Source organism: Equus asinus, chromosome 10, assembly GCF_041296235.1.
Source record: "Equus asinus isolate D_3611 breed Donkey chromosome 10, EquAss-T2T_v2, whole genome shotgun sequence".
NCBI lineage: Eukaryota > Metazoa > Chordata > Mammalia > Perissodactyla > Equidae > Equus > Equus asinus.
In genome coordinates, this window is record NC_091799.1 from 59599226 (window position 1) to 59621046 (window position 21821).

Consider the following 21821-nt stretch of genomic DNA (forward strand, 5'->3'; position numbering starts at 1 on the left):
GAGAGGGGTACATATTTCAATAAATGTTCCCAATATAAAGAACTAGTCGTAGCCTAAAATACTAAAACTAAATTCTCTATACATCCTATGTGTTGCTGCCTTTCTCCCTAAAGTCAGAAGTACCCTTCTATCCTCTTGTACTTTACCTCAATTTATCTTTTGTAATAATTAATACTTCTCATGTCTTCCCATGACTTTGTTTCTCCAATGCTAAGAGCTACAGTATGGATTAGAAGGTTTAGGATTTAGTTCCAGCTCTGCCAGTTGGTATCCATTTAACCTTAAGTTGCTTAAGCTTTCCACATCTGTAACAATTCTCAAAAGTTTTTCTAAGAGTAATGTATTTGAAAGTATTTTGTGAACTGTGGAACTCTAATGGAATGTAAGGTAGCAGTGTTATTATTATCAATAATAATATTAAGCATTAAGAAAGTGACAGAAATCCTCCATGGCTGTGGCTTCTAACATTGGTGGGTGGTGAAGGAAACTTGGTGTGAAGTCAAGAGGACTAGACACAAGTAGGGCAAACTCAGGAGACCTGAATCAGGGCTTTACTCATTCTACAGAATACATGATTGCAAGACATAGTTGTCTGTCTTGGTTTCTTGAAATATAAAGTGATAATGTTGTTGTGAGGATTAAACGAGACAATATATGCAAAGTACATAGGGTAGTGCCTAACATCCAGGAAACACTCAATAGGAGTGAGCATTAACACTGCCGTTTAATAGCTGCATGACTTTCTACCAACCACTTATTCAAAGATTGTTTCCTCATTTTAAAAACAGAATAATAATTGCCATCTCACAGGATTTTTGTGAGGACTCTAAATTATAGCACTTAGCACAACACTCGGTATGTACAGTGTTTATTGAATGGTAGCTGCTGTTACTGTTATCATTATTCATAATAGTAGTAGTCATAGAAGCAGCCGCAGCATTAGCTTTGTGTGTGGCACTGGGCTAGCACTAGACAATACTGCAAATTAGTTAGGATGGAGAGATGAATCTGAAGAAGTAAGCAAGCCTTCCTATCCAAGTGTAGTAAGCATAAATTTAAAGAGTTTGCATTTTTATCTTGAAGACAATATTGAGCAATTAAAGGATGCTTTGTAATCAAAAGAGAATATAATTGGATTTATGCTTTAGAGAGTGGATTGGTGTGAGGTAAGAGCAAGAAATGAGAGACCTGTTAGAAAGGCATTGCAGTATTACACTGCAAGAAATGATGTTTATCTGAAGTAAAGTTAGTGGCGACAGAGAGTAATCAACAGATGTGAGAGAGATTTAGGAGTTGGATTAGTAGGACCTAGTAATTGAAAATATGGGTAGACTGAGGCAGCAGCTGGCAATAAGGATGTTGATTTGGCCGTGAAAGGAAGAACAGGGATTAGGAATTTCTCTCCTGATCTCTAAGTCCCTAACTAAAGCCTCTTCTGGAGCCATATTGGGAAGAACTGGATGTTATCCTCCTTTGAAATGCATCTTAATGAAACTTTTTCTAAGTTCTACATTCATTGTGGTGAAGAGTTTTCACGGGATCCTTGATTTTCACCTGAAAAACGTTAATATTTTTCTTTCTTTCTATGACATGTACCAAGTTCAAGGATTGCCCCTGACAAAGCCACTCAGGGGTGTGTACAGTGTTCATTAAGACATCCTGTCCCACAACTAATACGTCTTCATTTACCTAATGGTAAATGAAAGCCATCATCATTTCAGATAAAGGACAGTATATATTTATTGAGTGCATACTCAAAGCCCTCTGCTAGATCCTGGGGGTCAGGGTGGGTGGTGTTCAAAGAAGAAACAGAAATGAAATAATTTTAAGGAGCTTATAGTCTGGTAGGGTTGAGAAGACATGTAAATACATAATTATAAATAGGCAGATGGTGATTAGTGATACAAAAATTATATATTCTGCATCCTCTTTTTTGGTACTTAACCTGTGGTCACAAGTCTGTCTCCAACATAAAACTGTGAGCTCCTTGAGGGTAGAGACCATCTTATTTATTTTATTTTATTTTATTTATTTTATTTTATTTTTTTATGCTTTATCTCCCCACATCCCCCCAGTATGTGGTTGTATATCTTAATTGCAGGTCCTTCTAGTTGTGGCATGTGGGACGCTGCCTCAACGTGGCCTGATGAGTGGTGCCATGTCCACGCACAGGATCCGAACTGGTGAAACCCTGGGCCGCCACAGTGGAGCTCGCAAACTTAACCACTCGGCCACGGGGCGGCCCCTCTTATTTATTTTATACTCCCCTTCCCCCACTCTAGTGTAGTACCTGTAGGAAATCTGGAAATGTTTTTTGAGTGAAAGGTATAGAAACAGGGCTTCAAAATGTTGTGGATAAGGTCCTCACTTGACTGATAGGAAGTACAGACTTTAAAGAAGGGTTCAGACGTACAGGGGAGAAAGGTGGGGGACTTCAGTCGGCCACCAGACTAAACAAGTGCCTCTAGAAACAGAGCACTCCAATTAACCTGGAAGAGAGGTAAATAATAGACTTTGTAACATAGAAAGAGTCTTTTCTTCAGTATAAAGAACAGACTGGCTCAACTAAAGAGTAGTCAAATCCATTATGTTTAACTGATAGAGAAAGGTCTAGAGATTTTCTGCGCAATAAACCTTCACCTGTGACCGTGCATTCTTAGCCACCACATTGTAAGAATCAGCATCTCAATCAACCCCCAGCTTGCTTCACAAAGAAAAGTTCTCGCGGTCTACTAATAACATAAGAATTCTTTTCAGAAGACTGTACCCAGAAGCTAGAAAACCAAGAATTCCACATTCCAAAAATTAGCAGAATCTTGTCACAGCTGAATGTGGCCAAGGATAGGGAGGAATGGAGGAGTAAACCTACCTTCAATAAAAGAAGAAAATAAATTAGCCAAGAAAAGCAAACTTTGGATTTAGCTCTTAAAGACCTTAGGAAAATAGATAAAAGTACTTCTGTTTAAAAACCTAAGAAATTTTCATATCTGAAAGATTTTGCCTAGAATTTAGTGTATAAGTATATTGAATACACATACATTAACTTTAAGACTTCCCTTAAATTTTCCTTTTTAAACTGTCCTTATTCATTAGCATTTGTTTTATTTCCAGTGCACTCCCAAATGCGGTCCAGGTTTCAAGCATCGGATTGTTCTGTGCAAGAGCAGTGACCTCGCTAAAACATTCCCAGCTGCACAATGTCCAGAGGAGAGCAAACCTCCTGTCCGCATCCGCTGCAGTTTGGGCCGTTGCCCTCCTCCTCGCTGGGTGACAGGAGACTGGGGCCAGGTAAGGCAGGTGGACTGTGGGCTCCTGCTGAAGAAGCAGCTTGAGACACTTGAGGCTCCTGATTGGGTCATTGTAAGGGCTCAAGAGATGAGTAACAGCACAGAAATCTAGGTCGGAGATACGTGTCTGAAATAATGCACAAACACCAGCAGCCACACAGATACACACTTAGCCATGTTTCTCCCATATCTACGCACTTCCCACTTCTACCTACTCCTTGCATCCTAACATGTTAACTTAGAATTAAAAGAGAAATAGTTGAGATGGCCAGAGATTTGAATAAGCTATGAAAACTTTGGATTATAAGCAAAACTCTCTCAACTAATTCAAAAACAAATCAGTTAACACCAGTGTCTTAATTTTCCCGCTTGCAGAGTAACTCCTCTCAACCTCACAAAAAAGATGTGGGGGTTTTAATTAGCTTGATAATGTGATTGACAATTTTTGAAATATTGCTTATTCTTCAATGGATGTATCTGATGGACACTATGAATTGGGAAGCAAGTATACAGGGCTTTTGGTATATATTTTTGTGTTAGACTTATTTCCATTTTATGTTCCAATTCCTATTTTTTCTCTCTTCTTTCTCACTTACTTTTAAATTGTGTTGTCTTGACGAAGGCCACTTTAAATCCTTTAAAAACAAATTGGCATATTTGGATAGAAGAAAAACTGAGTATTGTTCTTTTGAATGTCAAAAAGAAAATCTATTAAGTTTCATTAAAAAATAATGCTCCAGAAAGTAAATTCTAGATAATCAATGCCCTTTTCCTGTGGTTTTATAATTAACCTTGTAGCTAGTCATTTTCTAATATCTGAGACCCAAATAAATCATAATGGCATGTAACTACGTTAGTATGATTCTTTTTGGGCTCTGAACCTGCCATTACTTATTAAAAATGGCATTTCATGGAAGTAGTTACCAAAATTTCTGGACAAAATTCAATATTGCTAGATTGTGTTAGTATCTACAGACCTCTTTTGTTACATTTGGGAGAGGGCAAAGATTTTCAGTCTACCTTAAGGCAAATAAATTTACTTGCTCTGTGCTCAGCCCTGTGGAGAGACAAAAGAAATATGATCATAAAGTAATTAACCTTTGCGTTTGTGTAACAATATTTAGTTTAATTTGCAAAGTACTCAAGTGGAATACACAAGTATGTAGTGCAGTATAAAATACAGTGTAAGAGTATTATGTGCAGTTAAACATTTCTCTGTAGAAGTGTAACAGTTTCATAATATATGATTGATATTATGCTATTAAAGAACAAGATATGCTGTCTTAATTTTTATTTAAACCAGGTAGGCATTTCCTTCCTTATATATTCTTTCTTTCAAGGCACTATTATATAAAGGTCAGTTGAAAGTTTTTGCATGTTAGTGATTTCACTAAATTTACAATTATCAATTTGAGGTTATTCTTTTAAATATTGTCAAGTCTTTTTCTTTTCATCTGTATTTTCAATTCAGTTTCCTAAAATTGAGATTAACCAGTGAAAATATCTTTTCAAAGATGCTTTAATACATTTTTTTTTTTTTTGCCTTTTTCTCCCCAAAGCCCCCTGGTACATAGTTGTATATTTTTTTGTGGGTCCTTCTAGTTGTGGCATGTGGAGGCTGCCTCAGCGTGGCCTGATGAGCGGTGCCATGTCCACGCCCAGGATCCCAACCAGCGAAACTCTGGGCCGCCGAAGTGGAGCGCGCGAACGTAACCACTTGGCCACGGGACCGGCACTGCTTTAATACATTTTTATGGTGCATTTATTTGTAACTCTGTATTTAGAAGCTTAAAAATAGACGTATTTATGAATAGCCATGCGAATCCTGTCAGTGCTTTGAGAGTTTTTGCAAACAAATCCAAGAGGGCCTTGGTTTGTTTACCTTGTAAACATCATCCTCACTTGGCACCAGTTAGCTCCTCATCTTTTTGGTCCCAAATCTCACAGGCTTTCTGGTATTCTAGGGGGCAGGCCCAAAGAAGAGACCCAGCTTCCTTCTTCAGCTTGGATAGCTGATCAGTCCCAGCTGAAACTAAACCACTCAGAGAGTAACTTCAATTCTGAAGTAACTAAATCCCTGATTACATGAAAAAGGAGAGGGACACATGCTAATTGGCTAATGCCAGACCACTTCTCAGGTTTTGTGTGGCTGACAATACCTTGGAAAATTCAAGGTACCTATTTAAGCTCTTTTTTTTTTTTTCAAACTGGCCCCATCACCAGGCCCTACAGCAGTCATTGCTGTTATTCTGAACTAATATTTTGGTCAGATTCACAGCACTCCAATGGACCATCAGGTTGTTTGCCCACAAGCCTGTAATAAACAGAAAGCACCAGTGATGTCCCAGCCCTAGAATCTCTGATTATTCTACTTCATCGTGAGGATTTTCACACTATACTGTTAGGGTTCACCAGCACTGCTTGGAACTGTTGGAATAGTAGCCCAAGAAATTGCCATCTCTTGTCTTCTGGGAACTATGTTGCTTCCATTTCTAGGGTAACAACATGATCCTTGAGTTTCTAAACCAATTCTGCAGTAGAATGACCTAATCATACAGCTCTCCAACATGAACTACATCTGAGCTTTAAAAGCTAATGTATACAGTCTTTGAAATTATGTAGTATCTTTTTTACCTCCTGAAAATTGTTAAGATCAGTATTTTGTTTCTCTCTGTCTTTGGGTTTAGTGTTCTGCTCAGTGCGGCCTTGGACAGCAAATGCGGACTGTGCAATGTCTCTCCTACACTGGACAGGCATCTAGTGACTGTCCAGAAACTGTCCGGCCTCCATCGATGCAGCAGTGTGAAAGCAAATGTGACAGTACCCCCATTTCCAATACTGAAGGTGAGTTTTCCATGGAGAAGGGGCCTGTGGTCTCTAGTGACTTACCTATACTGGTTCCCAGGGTTTGAAGAGCCCCATAAAACGACCATTGTAGTATAGTTTGTAAAGAGCATTTGGGAAAGCTGAATACATGCTGGATATGTGATCAGGAAACCTGTGGTCTTCCCTGACTCTTCCACTGACTATATGACCTTGTTAAGTCACTGCATCTTTCTGGAGCTAAGTTGATTTATCCATACAATGAGAGATTGGAGTGGATAATCTCAAAGATCATGTCCAACCTAGCATTCTAGAAATATATATGATTTCTAATGAACCACACATAAAAGTGAAAACTTCTGTTTCTTTTTGGATGTAACAATGGATCTCTACCTTCGTGAAAATTAAAATTCATGCTCGTTATAAGACTGTAATGAAAGCGTGTGTTTGAAACTACTTGTGTTTCAAATGCTAATTTTCTCATTGTAGAAAAGTAGAAAAAGATAATTATATAGCTGTTTATAAAGGGAGACAAAGATCTTCGGGCTCTGACCTTTTTCTTTCCTATATATTGGGAAATCCATTTATTAACAGCCAATGCCTAGCCAACACTAAATTTTCTTATATCTTATTTAAATAAATGTACTTTGTTTATTCACTAACAAATGAATATGTTAGGCATTCATTTGAAATTTCCTGAATGCTACTATGTAAAAAGCACTATATCAGAAACCATGGGAATATGGAGACAAATATGGCGTAGTCAGTAAGTTCAGACTACCTTCTTATATGGAAATAGAGACATGATCAAATACATGCACATGAACACATGAAGCTGTGAATTTAAATTATGTAAGAAACTCAACTATAGGGTTCTGCTTAAAAAACAAAACAAAAATAAAGAACTATCCTGAATATAATTTGTTAGTATTTTTCAAATGAAAATTATATGCTTATGAACCTATTAAAAAGAGATCTATTCCTTTTGGCCAGATTTATCCATTTGAAGTGATTTTTTAAAAATTACATTCAAGGCCTAGCCTCGTGGCATAGTGGTTAAGTTCGCGCACTCCACTTCAGTGGCCCAGAGTTCACAGGTTTGGATCCTGGGCGTGGACTTAGACACTGCTCATCAAGCCATGCTGTGGTGGTGTCCCACATATAAAATAGAGGGAGACTGCCACAGATGTTAGCTCAGTGCCAATCTTCTTCACCAAAAAAAAAATTACATTCACTTTTTAGAAATGTTTCCATAGGAATTTATTTTAGGGAGTGCAATCATCTTGTATGACAGGATACAGCAATCTTGCATCTTTGCAAGTAGTCTGGTTTTTATATCTGAGCCTCAAAATGGTATACTTATTGTATGATGTTCTCTCTCAAAGAAATATAGCCTTGTCCTACTTTAATTCAAAATCACAGCTTTAATTTGCAAAACCTCTGGCTCTAATGCCCTCTATTTCTTTTTTGTCCCTTTGGTAAAGGACATTCTGGAAATATAGCTTTCCTTCTCTTGAGAAGAGCTCAAAATCCATGACAAACAAAAGTACTTTTCTTAGCAAAACTCTCTCTTTTAAATGATCTAAATCAAAATATATGTTTTCTGTAAGATTGCAGCAAACAACTTTTATCCATTGTAAATTATTAGCAATCAATCATGTGTGTTTAGGGGTTTGTTTTTCTTTCAGAGTTGGAAGATAAAAGGTTGAGGTGGAAAAGAGGATATAACTATCATATTAAACTGCTGTATGTTAGGTATTATGTTAGGTTCTTTATTTTTATTATCCATCTTATATATAAGATGTATATCTCATATACAGAAAGGAATAGTGACTTGCCCAAATTACAAGACTAGGAACTAGTAGAGTCAGAACTTGAACCCAGATTTGGCAGAGCCCAAGGGCATGTCAGTTTCAACTACATTTTCATGTTGCTCTTAATTTACTCTTTAAAGTAGGCTATGAACTTTAGCATGAAAACAGAGCTTCTGGTTATGAAGTAGAGAAACTTCTGGCATGACCATCAGCCTGATTCAACAGATTAAGGCTTAATCATTGCTGAAAGAACTGGCTTTTTGACATGCCCACAACAATAAATATGTTAAAGTTATGTTTATGGCTTTATTTTAGGCCATTTTAGTAATTTCTCCAAAAGCTTTTCTTTGGTTGTTCATTATTTATACACAAGCTTTGCAGGTGAAGATGCAGTGCTGGTTTCAGAGTGAGTGGAATATCGTTTGCAACTGCACTTATTTCTGCCTTAAAGAAATTCTGTTAAAATGAATAGGTGTTAATCTGAGGTTTCTTGAATTATTTGGAGAAACACCTCATGGTCATTTAATCTGCTTGGTCAAATTACTTTTATTAATATTAATCTGAAGTAAGCAGTTAAGACAGTATTTTTAGCCTTCTCAGTATAGGAGAAAACTTTTAGGAAATTATTAATCCAACAAAGTATGACTAATCTTAGAATTGTTATTCCCTAAAACTGTTGACTCATTTAAAAGAAAGAGGATCAGTCTCTTTTACAAAATTAGATTTAAAGCATAAAGAGTATGTCTGTCATAACTTGTTTTGTGTTCTCTTTGGCTTCCCGATAGCATATATCGAACACATTTAAATACCTGAAACTATCTGTTCATTTCATCAGCAGCTAATTATTGAATGCTTGCTGTGGCCAGCCTCTGCCATTCATTATGGAAAATTCAAATACATTTATAACTTCATAGTCTTACAGGGAAGATACTTTAAAAAAATAAATAAAGGAAGGTGGAAGGTGTTATGTGGAGCAGTCTACACAAGTGCTAAGACAACTCAGATGAAGGACCAATGACTTTAACCTTTTGGATCAAGGCAAGCTACATAGACTAAGTGGTCTGTGAGCCAGCCATAATGTGTAGTTGGAACAACCCAGCATGTACTTGGGAAAAGTAGATGAAACAGTTGTGTTGAATCATAAGTTGTCATTCCTAGAGTTATGGAATGGGCAGATAACATGGTTTTCAAAAGAGAAGAGGCTGTTGCATGAAAGGATCGTGAGAGTAACCTGATATGGCTTCTGGGAATCAGATCAGGGAGAGAAGAAATGCTCTTACTAAGGGAAATTTGGGAGAAAAGTCCAGTAGTCGGGGAAACAGCATGTTCTGGTGAATGTACGAGGGCAGAAGAGGACCTACTTCTCCCCTGAAGAGTCAGAGTCTCTTGACTCATAGTGGGAGGCTACTGAGAACCTGGTTCAGCTCTACCGGAAAACGGAGTAGGACAAATAGAGATCTCTTGGGATCTAAAATAAAGTCTTTCAAGGAGGGCTCTATGGATGAAATGGGCCACTGATAGAATCTTGAGAATAGTTTTAACTACCAAAGTTTAAGAAATGGTTCCCCTTCTAACATTGATACACAAAGTTGAAAGGATTTTACAATGAATACCCACCATCTGGATCTAGCTTTAACAGTTTACTGAACTTGCTTTATCTCATATGAATCTATATGTGATGTTTTTTAAATAATGTGCTCCATTAATCCAACCATTAATTCATTAGCAAACATACCTACTGTTGACAGGCACTGAGACTATGAAAGGAATATGACAAGATCCCTGTCCTCAAAGGGAGCACAGTTTAGTCAGGGCAGCCACATGCAAACAAATAATTTTCACAATATGGGCAGGCAGTACCGTACGTAACAGGGGTAGAAAGAAGCTAGCATGAGTCCACAGAGGAGTACCCACAGAGGAGTGTCCGTGATTACCCACAGAGGAAGGGGTAATCAGCAGAAGCATGATGGAAAATGCAGGCTTGAGTGGGGCACTGGAAGGTATGAAACTGTGAAGTAGACATTGAGATGCTGGGCATTCCTAGCAGGGGACGTCATGGGGCGTGGAGGCAATCCAGTATGGCTGCAGTGGGTTGGCAGATGAGCAGGCAGTGGAGATGAGGCTACAAACAGACAGGGACTTGGTTTTGGAGGGTCCTGTATGCAGTAGAAAGAGGTTAGGGCTCTATCTACAAGTTCTAGGGAACAAGTGAAGGAAACTGGGGACTGACATGCTTAGGATGGCAAAAGTGTAAAGGGGCAGAGGGAGGGCAGCCTTGTGTGGGAAAAGAGTTAGAAAGTTGTTCTAAGAGTCCAGGCTAGAGATGATAAAGGCTTGAACTAAGGCAGATAAAGTAGGGATCAAAAGGTGGGTAATGAATTGGAAAAAAAGAATAAAATGGAAAGGAGATAAAAAGAACCTGATGAACAGTTAGACAAGGGGATGAGAGATACAGAGTGGTTCAGTGACTCCCAAGTTTCAGATTTAGGTGACTGGGTACCATTAATCAAGATAAGGAATTTAGGCATCTATAGGGAAATTAAGTGCTTTAGTCAGCAAAAGCCATAATAACATAATGGAATTTGAATAAGATTTTTAAAAATAAAAATAAAATAAACAATGAAGAGAGATCTAAGAAATGGAAGGAGGGTAAGGCAACAGAGGTTAGTAAGAGAAGGAAAATCAGAAGTGGAGCATCAAGAAATTAAAAGTTAATAGTGCGAGGGAAATAGGAGGAGGAAGAAGGGAGGTCCAATTTGCCGTGTTCAACATCTGCTTTAGTTTTTTATTCCTGAAAACCTTCAGCTAAGAGTTAAAGCATTATAGGCTTGATCTTGACAGACTGCCACTGATGAGGGTAACACCACGTTGCTGCTGAGAGTGAATTATAGTCATACTGGGTATCACGACATTTGAAATACTACTCAGAGGAATTTTTTAAAGTACATCTGGCAGCTGAGACTAGCCTACTCCAGCTCACCTGAAATTCTATCCCAAATGCCATTTTATTCATCTTTATGCAGTTTCAAGTTCCCTTGTAGTTTATATGGTGAGTCTTTTCAGCTTCTCAATAGCACAAGGCACTCTGTCATCTAGTATTTATTGCTGCCAGGTAATGATTCATGGTGTGCCATGAGCTGGTAACCGAGCCAGGGAAGGTGTGGTTAGTGCACATTGGTTTAGCAGCCAGGCTGTCTGACAGTGGGTCTCCATCTCCCTCTAGAAAATGACTCTGAGAAAGCCTGAGCAGCTCCAGAAATCTCATAAGATCTCTGAAACTAAACAGCTACTAAATTTGGGTTTTTAAAGTGGCATCTAATGTATTAAAATCAGTGAAAGGAACAGAGAAGGTCATTTGAAGACTTTGATTTCAAGGAGATGAGGAAGACCAGTTTTTCTTTGCCATTTTAAAGAGCTCATAATCCATATTAGCATTCAGGTTCACATTCCTGGCTGCCTATTTTGGAGGGAACCCTGGATTGACGTTGGGATTATATACCTTGAGGTTGAGTGTGGGTAGCATCCAGGGAGTAAGACTGGGTAAGAAGAAACTGAGGAAGCAAAGAGAGAAAGGAATGCTTAGTCTATGGTAAGATGAAATCAGAATTAAGTTTCATAGTTGATATCACCTTGCTTTGAGGATAAAAAGTTGGTGGACTGCTCCCATTGCAATGAATAATGTCAAGTTCCCAAGTGAAATTTGTTTCATCCTTTTCCAGTCTGAATATGTAAAATATCAAGGGGTCAAGTACAATTTTATCAGGAAAAGTATGCTGAGTTCACATCCCCCTCCCCCAACTCTTGCCACACACATGCACATGCACAGACTTTGTCATCTCACTTCTCACCAGGCTCTGCATCTCCATGGGCAGTTTGACAGAGGTGCAGCTGGTTGTACTTTTGAAATCCAAAAGCTAGACCCTTAGGCGCTTAAGTCATAACTCTCTACTTACTGTGTTCTTCCTCTGAATTTCATAAAGAACTTACAGGCCCTGAGGGCATGCGCTCTCCAAAGAAAGATGCTGAATGGTCCAACCTGGTCATGGAAGGATATATCCCTGTGTAGCCCAACTCCCTCCAATAATACAATTTAGCCAGGCTTTGCAACATTTCATGACATAAATACAAGAGCACTGCATTTCAGGGGTTGCTCTTGGACTCCTTGGACCAATTCAAGCCTTCAAAGTCACAATGAATCTGAATCCAGTTGCATCCTAAATTCATAAGCCTCTGTTCAGTATATTTTGAAATTACGTCTTTTAGGTCAGGGCTTTGAAAAATTAATATCAAGCACCTGGGGAAAAAGCCATTGGCACGTCAATGATAAGTAGATTCATGTGTTGCCTATGAAACAGGTTGTCTTATTTTATCATCCAACTCTATCAAAACCCAGAATACCAGTGAGACCCACTCCAGCATACCCGGCAAGTTACTTAAGATTCTAATAATGTGTCTGGATCACATTGCAGAGCCCAGGGGCTGGCTTCCAGCACTTGGTATATTCCAAGACTCCCTGAGAAGAATTTAGGAATACTCCATAAATTGTCCTTCCCACCAAAGTCTCTGGCTTTGGGTAAAGTGAAACTTGTTATCAGGGGAGTGGGGAGGGAAATGTAAAAAAAGGAGAGACTAGTTAGGGCCACAAACTATTTCCTAGAAACCACACAATAAGGACCTCTCACCCTTCCAATAGCCTCATAAGAAAAAAGAGAATGAATGTCTTGTCATTCTCCTCCCAGGGGAGTACTTAGCTGGTACATGATGATAGCAGAAGAGAAAATCAGACTCCTTCATCTTGAAATCCTTGACCCTACTGGCTCAGATTCCATTACTTAAAAAGCATTAGATACAAGTGTATCTGTCTGAAGAAAATATGATAATATAGACCAAAACCTTCAGAATAGATCAGTTACAGAGTGAATATATTAAAAAAAGATTCTACTTAAACTAAAGGTTCCTTTCAATAAATCTCCTAGCATAATTGTTTATTTACAGATTATGTATTACTTGGGTAAAGAGAAACTTTTATTTTTTTAGATATTTTAGACATTGGCTAGAAATCAATGCCAACTAAAGATCACTCAGAAATTTAAACAGAACATTTCTGTTATGATTTTAATTTTAGTGGGAAAATGTGATTTAATTTACGCACAAATTTTTCAGAATGATTTTATCACAAATGGAAGCTATACTGTGTATTGGCTCAAGGGTGGGATTGAAAAGACTATTTCAGCAGGCTTTGAGGATAAGGCAGACTAATGAATGCTAAGTGTCATACTTAATGCCTAACTACATCAGTAAAATGTCAGTGAGTCAGTCCAAGAGCTCAACAAGTCATCCTCTCTAGCTAAGCTAAACAAGTGGCAGATGGGTTGAATGTACCAATAAAATTTAAAACTGATACTAATATTTTAAAGATTACATTTAGCTTTCTGTAAAAATGGGGCTTTAAAACTTCTTGGTGTGTCTAAAATCACCTTTCACTCATGTGATTTTACTAAATTTGAGGAAGCTATAGCTGAAGAAAAGTATTCAGGCCCACACCCTAGAACCCTCCTTTTAAAAAACATTTTCCCTTCTCTAAGGTGGCCGAGCAAACCTCCTGATAATAATGCCCAAGAGGTTGGCTTGTCATCAGTGGTATCTGCCAAGAATACAGAAGCATTGACAGGGAGAAACCTTTTCACATTTAGATGTCAACAGAGTGGATTTGGAGTTAGAAAAACCTGAGTTCTGGTCCCAGTTCTCAGACAAACTAGCTGTGACCCAGCATGAGTTTCGTAACCTCTTTGAGCTTCAGTGTTGTTGTCTGTGTCAAGCTGACATTTTATATACTTAAAAGGATTAAATATATAAATATGTAAAACTGCCTAAGGCAGTGCCTGGCCTATAGGAGGCACTTGATAAATTATTTTTAATGTTATTGTTACTAGATTAAACTCTCACGGAGTTGAAAGGCTGAGAGAATGAAAGACCAGTCATGGTTGACCTTCTTTGGTGAATAATTTTCATCAATCTGAAGACTGAGTCTTCCAGTCTAGGCAGTCCCTGGAAGGCAAAACCAAGAAGTAGGAATGGAATCTTGCTCAGGGCTCCTCTTTCATGGGAGCCCCCTACACTCCCATTAGGCTGAGTGTCCTCATACAGCCTAAGAGTCTCCATTTTAATGTATCCTCAAGGCCCTTTGTCCGAGTCTTGGCAGCCCCCATCCCTGTATCTTCCCCTAGGTCCCTCCCCACTCCCAGCCCATCATAATTTACCTGCTCTGTTTAATATCTTTCTGTTAATTTGCTGATGTATGCCAATAGGTAACCCCTCCCGGGAGCCTATATACATTCTGAAGGACCCCAGAGAAATAATACATGACGCTTGTTCTCAGAGGCAGATGTGTTGGTGGTAATAGTGAAAGCTAATGAACTGAGTGCTCACTGGAGCAGGGCGCTGTGGCATGTGCTGCATAGGTACTACCTCACGTGAGCTTCCAACATCCTATGAGCAGGTCTCAGCACCTCTCCACTTCACAGATGAAGAAACTGAAGTACAGAGAGGCTAGGTACCTTGGCTAAGGACAAACAAAAGCTGAGAGGAGGCAGCTTCAGAATCCAACCCCAGCCCATCTGACTCCATATCTCCCGCTGCTGACCACCGTGTTGTGCTGCTGGTGAAGGCAGGTCCTGGGACATTCATAAGCAGTCTCTACCTCCCAAAGCTTGGTCCTGCTCCCAGGACCCAAGAGGTTTCCTGCTCTCAATCAGCTTAGTCGCAATCAAGTTAGTTGGGAACTAACTTACAGAGATATTGGGAAGTTCAGAGAGGGACACCCTGGGAGCTGTCTTCCAGCCTACCCCTACGCTAGATGGTGCTCCTGGCCACAGGGCCGTGTGCTGGGCCTTTCTGTGCCCAGGAGAGTCTCCTCATTTCCAGCTCTTACCTAAGGAGCAGAATTCCTATTTATATTTGTAATAGTCTGAATGGGGAGATGGAGCGGTAGTTGAGAGGAGAAATAATTTACAAATACTTTATTCTATTCATTATTTATTATCTATTATTTAATCAGATTCCAAAGTCTCAATCTAAGGAAAAAAATCTATGAATTTGCTTGTATTTTGCTCATCCCAGAGTTTTCCTGATCCATCAACTCTTCCAAAAATGGAATAATGAATCTCCCAATAAAGTTCTACCCCAGAAATACTGACTTGTGTCCATAGGACATTTTCTCAGTAGTAATCTAAACATTGCATCCTCATCAAGAAATTCAGAGTGCAACTTACTGTCATCGGGTGGTAAGAGATAATAATAACTAATAGTGATAATAGTAATAGTAATTCAATATATTACACTTACCGAGTGCTAATAAACTTTCTGTGTGCTGCTCTAGGTGAGATCATAGGATACACATGTTCCCTGTGGGAGTGGGAACTCTCATCATCCCGATTTACAGATGAGGGAACTTAGGCACAGAGAGGTTAAGCGATTTGTTGAGAGTCATGAAGTTAGTGAGTGGCAAAGGTAGGATTAAAGCCCGGCAGTCTGGCTTCTAATTTTATTTCCTTGTGCTATTAAACCAACCGATCCTCCTCTATCTGTTATTATCCACCAAATCATTTTTATATGTTGGCAAAGAGGGCCAAAGCTGCAGTTTCTTTTGTACTTGAAGCAGTCCCCCGAAGCCCTGTGGCAGAGTATGAGAGCAGCGGTTTCTGCTGGTGGGCTGCCCCATTGGATGGTGATCTGGAATTAAAGATGAGTGATATTGTGTCAGCGCTTCTCACCATTTTTTTTTAAAGATTGGCCCTGAGCTAACATCTGCTGCTGATGTTTTCTTTATTTTCTTCTTCTTCTTCTCCCCAAAGTCCCCCGGTACATAGTTGTATATTCTAGTTTTAGGTCCTTCTAGTTGTGGCATGTGGGATGCCGCCTCAGCTTGACTTGATGAGTGGTGCCATGTCCACGCCCAGGATCCAAACTGGCGAAACCCTGGGCCTCTGAAGCAGAGCGCGCAAACTTAACCACTCGGCCACCGGGCCGGCCCCCCTCAGCATTTTAATAGTTGCATTGTCTTGACAATATATCTTTATTGGTAACACTGGTAAAAAAAAATTTTCCACAAAAATATTCTCAGTCTAAACTTTTTTTGGTTACTTTTTACTTGTCATGACAGAGAGGAAAAGAAAAAAATACCAGTGACCTCCAAATTAAAGTATGTGGAGATCTTTTCACCTCAAGTTCAAACTTGATTCACCAAATATCATCTGATTTCATTTTTTAGTACAAAGTTTAAAGAAATTTTTCCTATCTCCCCTACCTTTTTTCAGCCAAAACAAATTTATTGAGAATCCTAGTGTGGAAAGTTTCTATTCGAATCTCTATTATTCTCTTTGTAAATCAAATCTTGAGTGAGGGAGCTTGATGGTGGCAGAGCTTATGTTTTCAGAGGATTGAGGGTTCCAGTTTAAAATTTTAAGTCTTTCACTGAAAGAACCTTGAAAGTGAAATCAAAAAATTGTCACCTTATTTTTCAATAAGAAGACCTGGAGACTTTGCCATTTCTTTGCATTTAATTTTCCAAGGTTATCATATGGCTCATGTACCATGTACATTATCTCTTAGAACTTTAGTAGGTTTCTGAACCCATGAAAAAACAAGCAAATAAACAAGTAAACAACAATAGCAACAACAATGCTGTTCTACTCCACTGAACTTTACCTAGTGTTCTGCCTAATTCTAATTACTTTAAACAACTTACCCAGCATGCTTCAGTATAACCACCTGGAAAAATCAGGGTGGAACTTTGAATCTGGGAGGCATATGGAAATTTAATTACTAGGTTTACAAAGTATTTTAAAATCCCCAGATAAAAGTGATCAAAACCACAACCAGAGGAACCTACAGCTAGAATATACAACTGTGTACTGGGGGGCTTTGGGGAGAAGAAGAAAAAAAAAAAGTGATGAGAAGACTGGAGAAGAATATCATTATTAGCAGTACTGGGATTAGATGGGGGTATAGGGGGTTGCTGAGAATCAAAGGCTGTGTCCCTTTCTCTATGCTGTCCCCTCAGTACCATCTTCTGCAACCAGCCTCAAGGGGAGATGGAGAAAGAATCGTTTATTCATCTTCTGGCTGCAGGAACTGCAGACCTCAACTGTGGCAATTCTAGCACTGAGGAGAAAATACACATAGGAAAAAAAAGGCCATGTCTCACTTCCAAATTAAAAAAAGACATTTCTACATGTTTCCATAACCCACAGACTGCTGCCATTTGAGGCCAACCCCTCAAAGTTTTCCTCTTTGTCTAGTGTAGTTGCTGAATCTAGGCCACTGTCAGCAATCCTTTTCATTCACCCAGGCCCATCCCCAGGCTTCACAGATGCAGAGATTCTCTGGAGACATGTGTACTTTGGTATCAAACAATGCAACTCATGTTTGATTTTGGATAACCTTGCACTGCGGAATAAAATAACCCTTGAGAAAGAAGCAATAAAAGCGCTGTAAGAAAAATGACTCATGTTTCCAAGCTGTCTAAAGTGATCACTTATCCCAACAAATGGTAATTCTTTCAAGACACAGTGGGCATGCACCATACTTATAAAAGTCTGGGAGAAAAGCCTTGCAATCATTTTTTTAAAAATTTGTGTTAAAATATATCAAAAGAATGTTTCTGGTAGGCTGTACCAGACAGGGTGTGCTTAAAAACAAAAACAAAAACCACATGGATGAGAAAGCCAAGGTGGATTGGCGCAAGGGGGGGTCCCTGCTGAGCATCCAGGCTCATCGGCTTGTTTATGTGCCTCTAATTGTTTTCCATTTTCTGCCCCCATTTGTTAGAGTGCAAAGATGTGAACAAAGTGGCTTATTGCCCACTGGTGCTGAAGTTCAAGTTCTGCAGTCGAGCATACTTCAGACAGATGTGTTGTAAGACCTGCCAAGGACACTGACCCACGGAAAGCCAGAGAGAGAGCCCTGTCATTTCATCATGGAAATGCGTCCATCAAAGAGAGCCACCCAGAGGAAGAGGATTGATGTCCTTGCAGATGCATTACCCTGTGGAAAACGTAACCACTGGTCAGCCCTAGCTGACAGGATTTCAATATTATTTTAACTTCTGTGAAGTGGGATTTATTGATCCAAAGTGCTGGACACAGTATTAGGAGGGAATGCCAGATTGGAGAGAGCCAAACAGCACAGGGAGACTTGCTTACTGTGGACCGTTTGTGTTCTTTCGAGTAAATCCAATAGCCTGTTTACCTCCTTGGACCATTAAGATAATTTTTATTATGGACTTAGCAATGACACTGAATCCATTTGTATTTAAAACTGTTTAAAATGTAGCTGTTATGACTTGGTCAACTATGGAAGTAAAGAAGCTTCAGAAATCTTAAGTCATAGCTTAAAAATATTTACTATACTTTATCTCACTACAACCACACCACAATTTAAATTCTAAAAGGGGCTTTGAACTGTAATTTAAGGAGCAATTATAAATCAAGTGTAATGAAAGTTTGTATTATTTTTCTTCATTCCACTTAATTTCCTTAGGAATAATCCCCCTGTTCTGAACACTGCTGTGAGCCATCTATAAACTCTATTAAACCGAACAACAATGAAGGACTTAGTTTCAAGCAGTGCGTCAGTTACTGCAGCTGCGCGAGTCTGTAACGCAGCACTAACAGGCTGGCCAGCTTGCCATTGTGCAAGTGAAGCTAAGATTTCCATTAAAACTTTAAGACAAAAACATTTCAATTTCACGCAGAAGCCAGACCTGGGGTATGGTAGAGACTGAGGTACCAGGCCCTTTGCCACCATCACACAGGATGCCTCAGCTCTTGTTTGAGTCACTCCAACTCACTTGTGTTTACATCCTCACCAGCCACAGAATGGCTGCTGCCCCATTGGATTGTTGTACGCGTGTTGAGTTTACTGAGATGATGCTATGCAAAAGATAGACTGGCTCAGTGACAACCAGGCAGATCCTTTTGCTGACAATTACGATGGGTTCCAGATGTCCCTTCTTTGATATGGCAGAAGGGCATTTATTTATATGAGAACAAGTGTGTGTGTGCGGGCGCTTTTGAGTGTGTGGGTAGATGAGTGTGCTTGCACATAAGTGTGCTCTGAGTTTAAAGCAGGCAAGGGATGACAACCAAAGAAGAACAACTCATGAAGACTAGAGATCATAAAGCATAATCTTAACAGTCACTCAACCAAGTATTTTGTATTTTTTACGGATACTCTGAATGGCAATTAAATGTGAAACCCAGTTTCTCGGGCAAGTCAAATTCTAGAATCAAATCTACCTAAATTAAATTGGCTAGCTCATATTTTCCCTATCCACAAGTTTCACATCATGCTCACCAAGAAATTCGACAGTGAGATTGAAAAAAAAGAAAGAAGAGAGTACTTGTTTATATTAATATTGTGTACTTGAACACTTGGAGCCGGGAGCAGGTTCTTGATGGCTGTGCTTTTTGTCCTACACATTGTACACCACGCTACACCGACACCTCAAACTCAGACCAAATGGCTACTTTGTAAAGATAGTACTTGCAGTTTAAAGAGCATGTCTGACTTAAATCCATCACTGTGCTCTGAAACTACTTGTCAGGTGTGTCACATATACCATGACCTGATGTGATGATTAAGTTTTTTCAGAAAGGAAAGAGACTCACAGACTTTAAAAGCCAATCTGAACTTCAAGTTTGCTCTGGACAGTCGGCACAGGATGTTCTTCTGCACGCTTAGTCATGGTCGTCTGTATCTCATCACCTACTTTCTCTCTCAACCCCACAGCTCATGTCCCTGAGCTTTCGAGAGAGACCTATTGACGATACACGACTGTAGGTGCCAAGGCTGCTATTTATGCTGCTCTTAGAAGACCAGCCCAGCTGCACCGTAACCATTCGGTGAAGGAAGGCAGCCCATGGCAGCGCGGCCCCAGCACTGAATTCCTCTGGTCCTTTGCAAAGAGCAGTTAACTTGGTGCTAATGTGCCCTGGTGAAATAAAATAAATAAAAGATGGGTGGTTTCTGTGGCATTTTAGGCATAGCTTTGCTATCGGGATCTGCTTTTCTCCAACATAAATATCAGCTCATGTTTTTATTTCAAAAAGATTTCATACGTTACTGACAAGACTATTTTTCACCTTGCCTGGAAACTAACATTGTGAGGGCCATCCCCCTGGACCCCATGTAGCAGCCCCTTGGTGCTGGAAGCGGGGGCAGCTAGTGTTCCCTCTGGGGTGTGCACCAGTACCAAGGCCAGGAGGCACAGAGCTCCTGGGGGCAGCATCAGATTACCATTCTAGAAGGAACCAACACAGAATGTAACAGGGCTAAATATTTTCAATAGGCGCTGAATTTAAACCTGAGTGGGGAAAAAAGTCATATTCCACAGCGCATCACAAAACCGTTGCCACTCTGTAGTCAACCATGTGGCTACATGATGCTCTATTCCTAAAGAATAACAATAGGGTTGTCAGGGGAGGCTGAGCCACCATGACAGGCCCCCGCAAAAGTAGTGAACTTTATAGACTGCTTAGGGAACCCCAAGGAGACTGGCACCCCATGGCTGAGAACAGTATCTGCCACTTGCATCAAGGCCGACCAAAAGGGGAAGGTAAACGTACCCCAGTAATTAACCCCTTGAGATACATATGACTCCCCAAGCAGTCCATTTCATTAGGAATTTTTTATTTGAGTGAATGTCACGTAGGTATCCTTAATAATACAGAACGAAATTACCTTTGTATTATTGTGATTAGTTGTTGCTTATTATTTTATACTCAGTATTAATGTGGTACACTGTTACTTTTTTTCCTTTTGTAAATTATATTCTAATTTATTGCCATGTTTCCTAACACTTGTCCTACATTCATTCTCCTGCTTGTAATGAAAATGAAAAAGACATTGTAACACTTGATGGAGTGAAATTCCACACCAGGCACAGATCTTTTTTTAACATAGATAATTTAGTAAAAATAAAAATTCAGCTTGTAAGAATGATTCAGATGGAAGTTGTCTATTCCCTGAAAAGCTGGGGTTAAATTTGCAGTAGGAGGAATCTATCCCTTGGAATACCACACTACGTTATCCAAATTATCTAGGTAGTGTCTGGGATTGAGATAATTTGTTGCATCCTTTTTACCCTCCTCTGAGACTGCATCTACCTATTTGTGAGTGTTTGAGTAACATCTAAATGCATGGACTTCGATATTTCTGGTGGGGCTATATCCCCAGATGCCACCAGCCAGCTCTTCCAAGGCTTTTTAGAAAAGAAGTCCAGATTGGTCGCTGCCACATACCATCGATCATTTGGCCCATAACCGTTTTGCCCCCTCCTTTTGCCTTCCATGTAAACTCTTTATTGTAGAAGAGGATGCGAGATATTTCATTGTGGAAAGGGCGCTGAACAAAAGAATTTGTATTTGAAGGATTTTTTCTACTCACATTCAACGGGGAGCATAGAAACATGATGGACATTCTTTTCTACCTTCAGACATTTCCTCGTAGGCTGCGCTAATGGTTCAGCCATTGCTGAGCTGGAGGATGCTATCATATGCAAAGGTAGCTCTGCAGTTTTTGAAACTCAACAGCTGATATGAAGGTGACCTTCCTGCATACTTAGCTATTTGAGTAGTTTCGTAATGACAACTTCGTCAACTACATAAGACGATGTGGAATGCACAATCATGGTTGTGCTTTAATCCACTTACCCCCGTGCCTCATACATACACATTCAATCTTATACATAGGAAGAAATCAGGTGAGATGGTTAGACATCTTGGGTAAGTATTTCTGCAAGATGGTTCTAGAAGCCAAAAGTGGCTGAAGTATTATAATGCTCAGTTAATAGAAGACCTTGGGACTAAACATTTTAACCTCCCACTGCATTCGGCAG

At 39.5% G+C, this 21821-nt stretch overlaps 1 protein-coding gene across 1 annotated transcript in view; it reads left to right on the plus strand.

Moving 5' to 3' along the window:
* ADAMTS6 (ADAM metallopeptidase with thrombospondin type 1 motif 6) overlaps positions 1 to 20937 on the plus strand; it is a 311245-nt gene extending 290308 nt beyond the window's left edge. Inside the window, exons 22-24 of the mRNA XM_070519576.1 lie at positions 3112 to 3288; positions 5975 to 6131; positions 17753 to 20937. Coding sequence (XP_070375677.1) covers positions 3112 to 3288; positions 5975 to 6131; positions 17753 to 17862 — 444 coding nt within the window. The 3' untranslated portion in view covers positions 17863 to 20937. The remainder of the gene's footprint in view (positions 1 to 3111; positions 3289 to 5974; positions 6132 to 17752) is intronic.
* Positions 20938 to 21821: the final 884 nt, after the last annotated feature.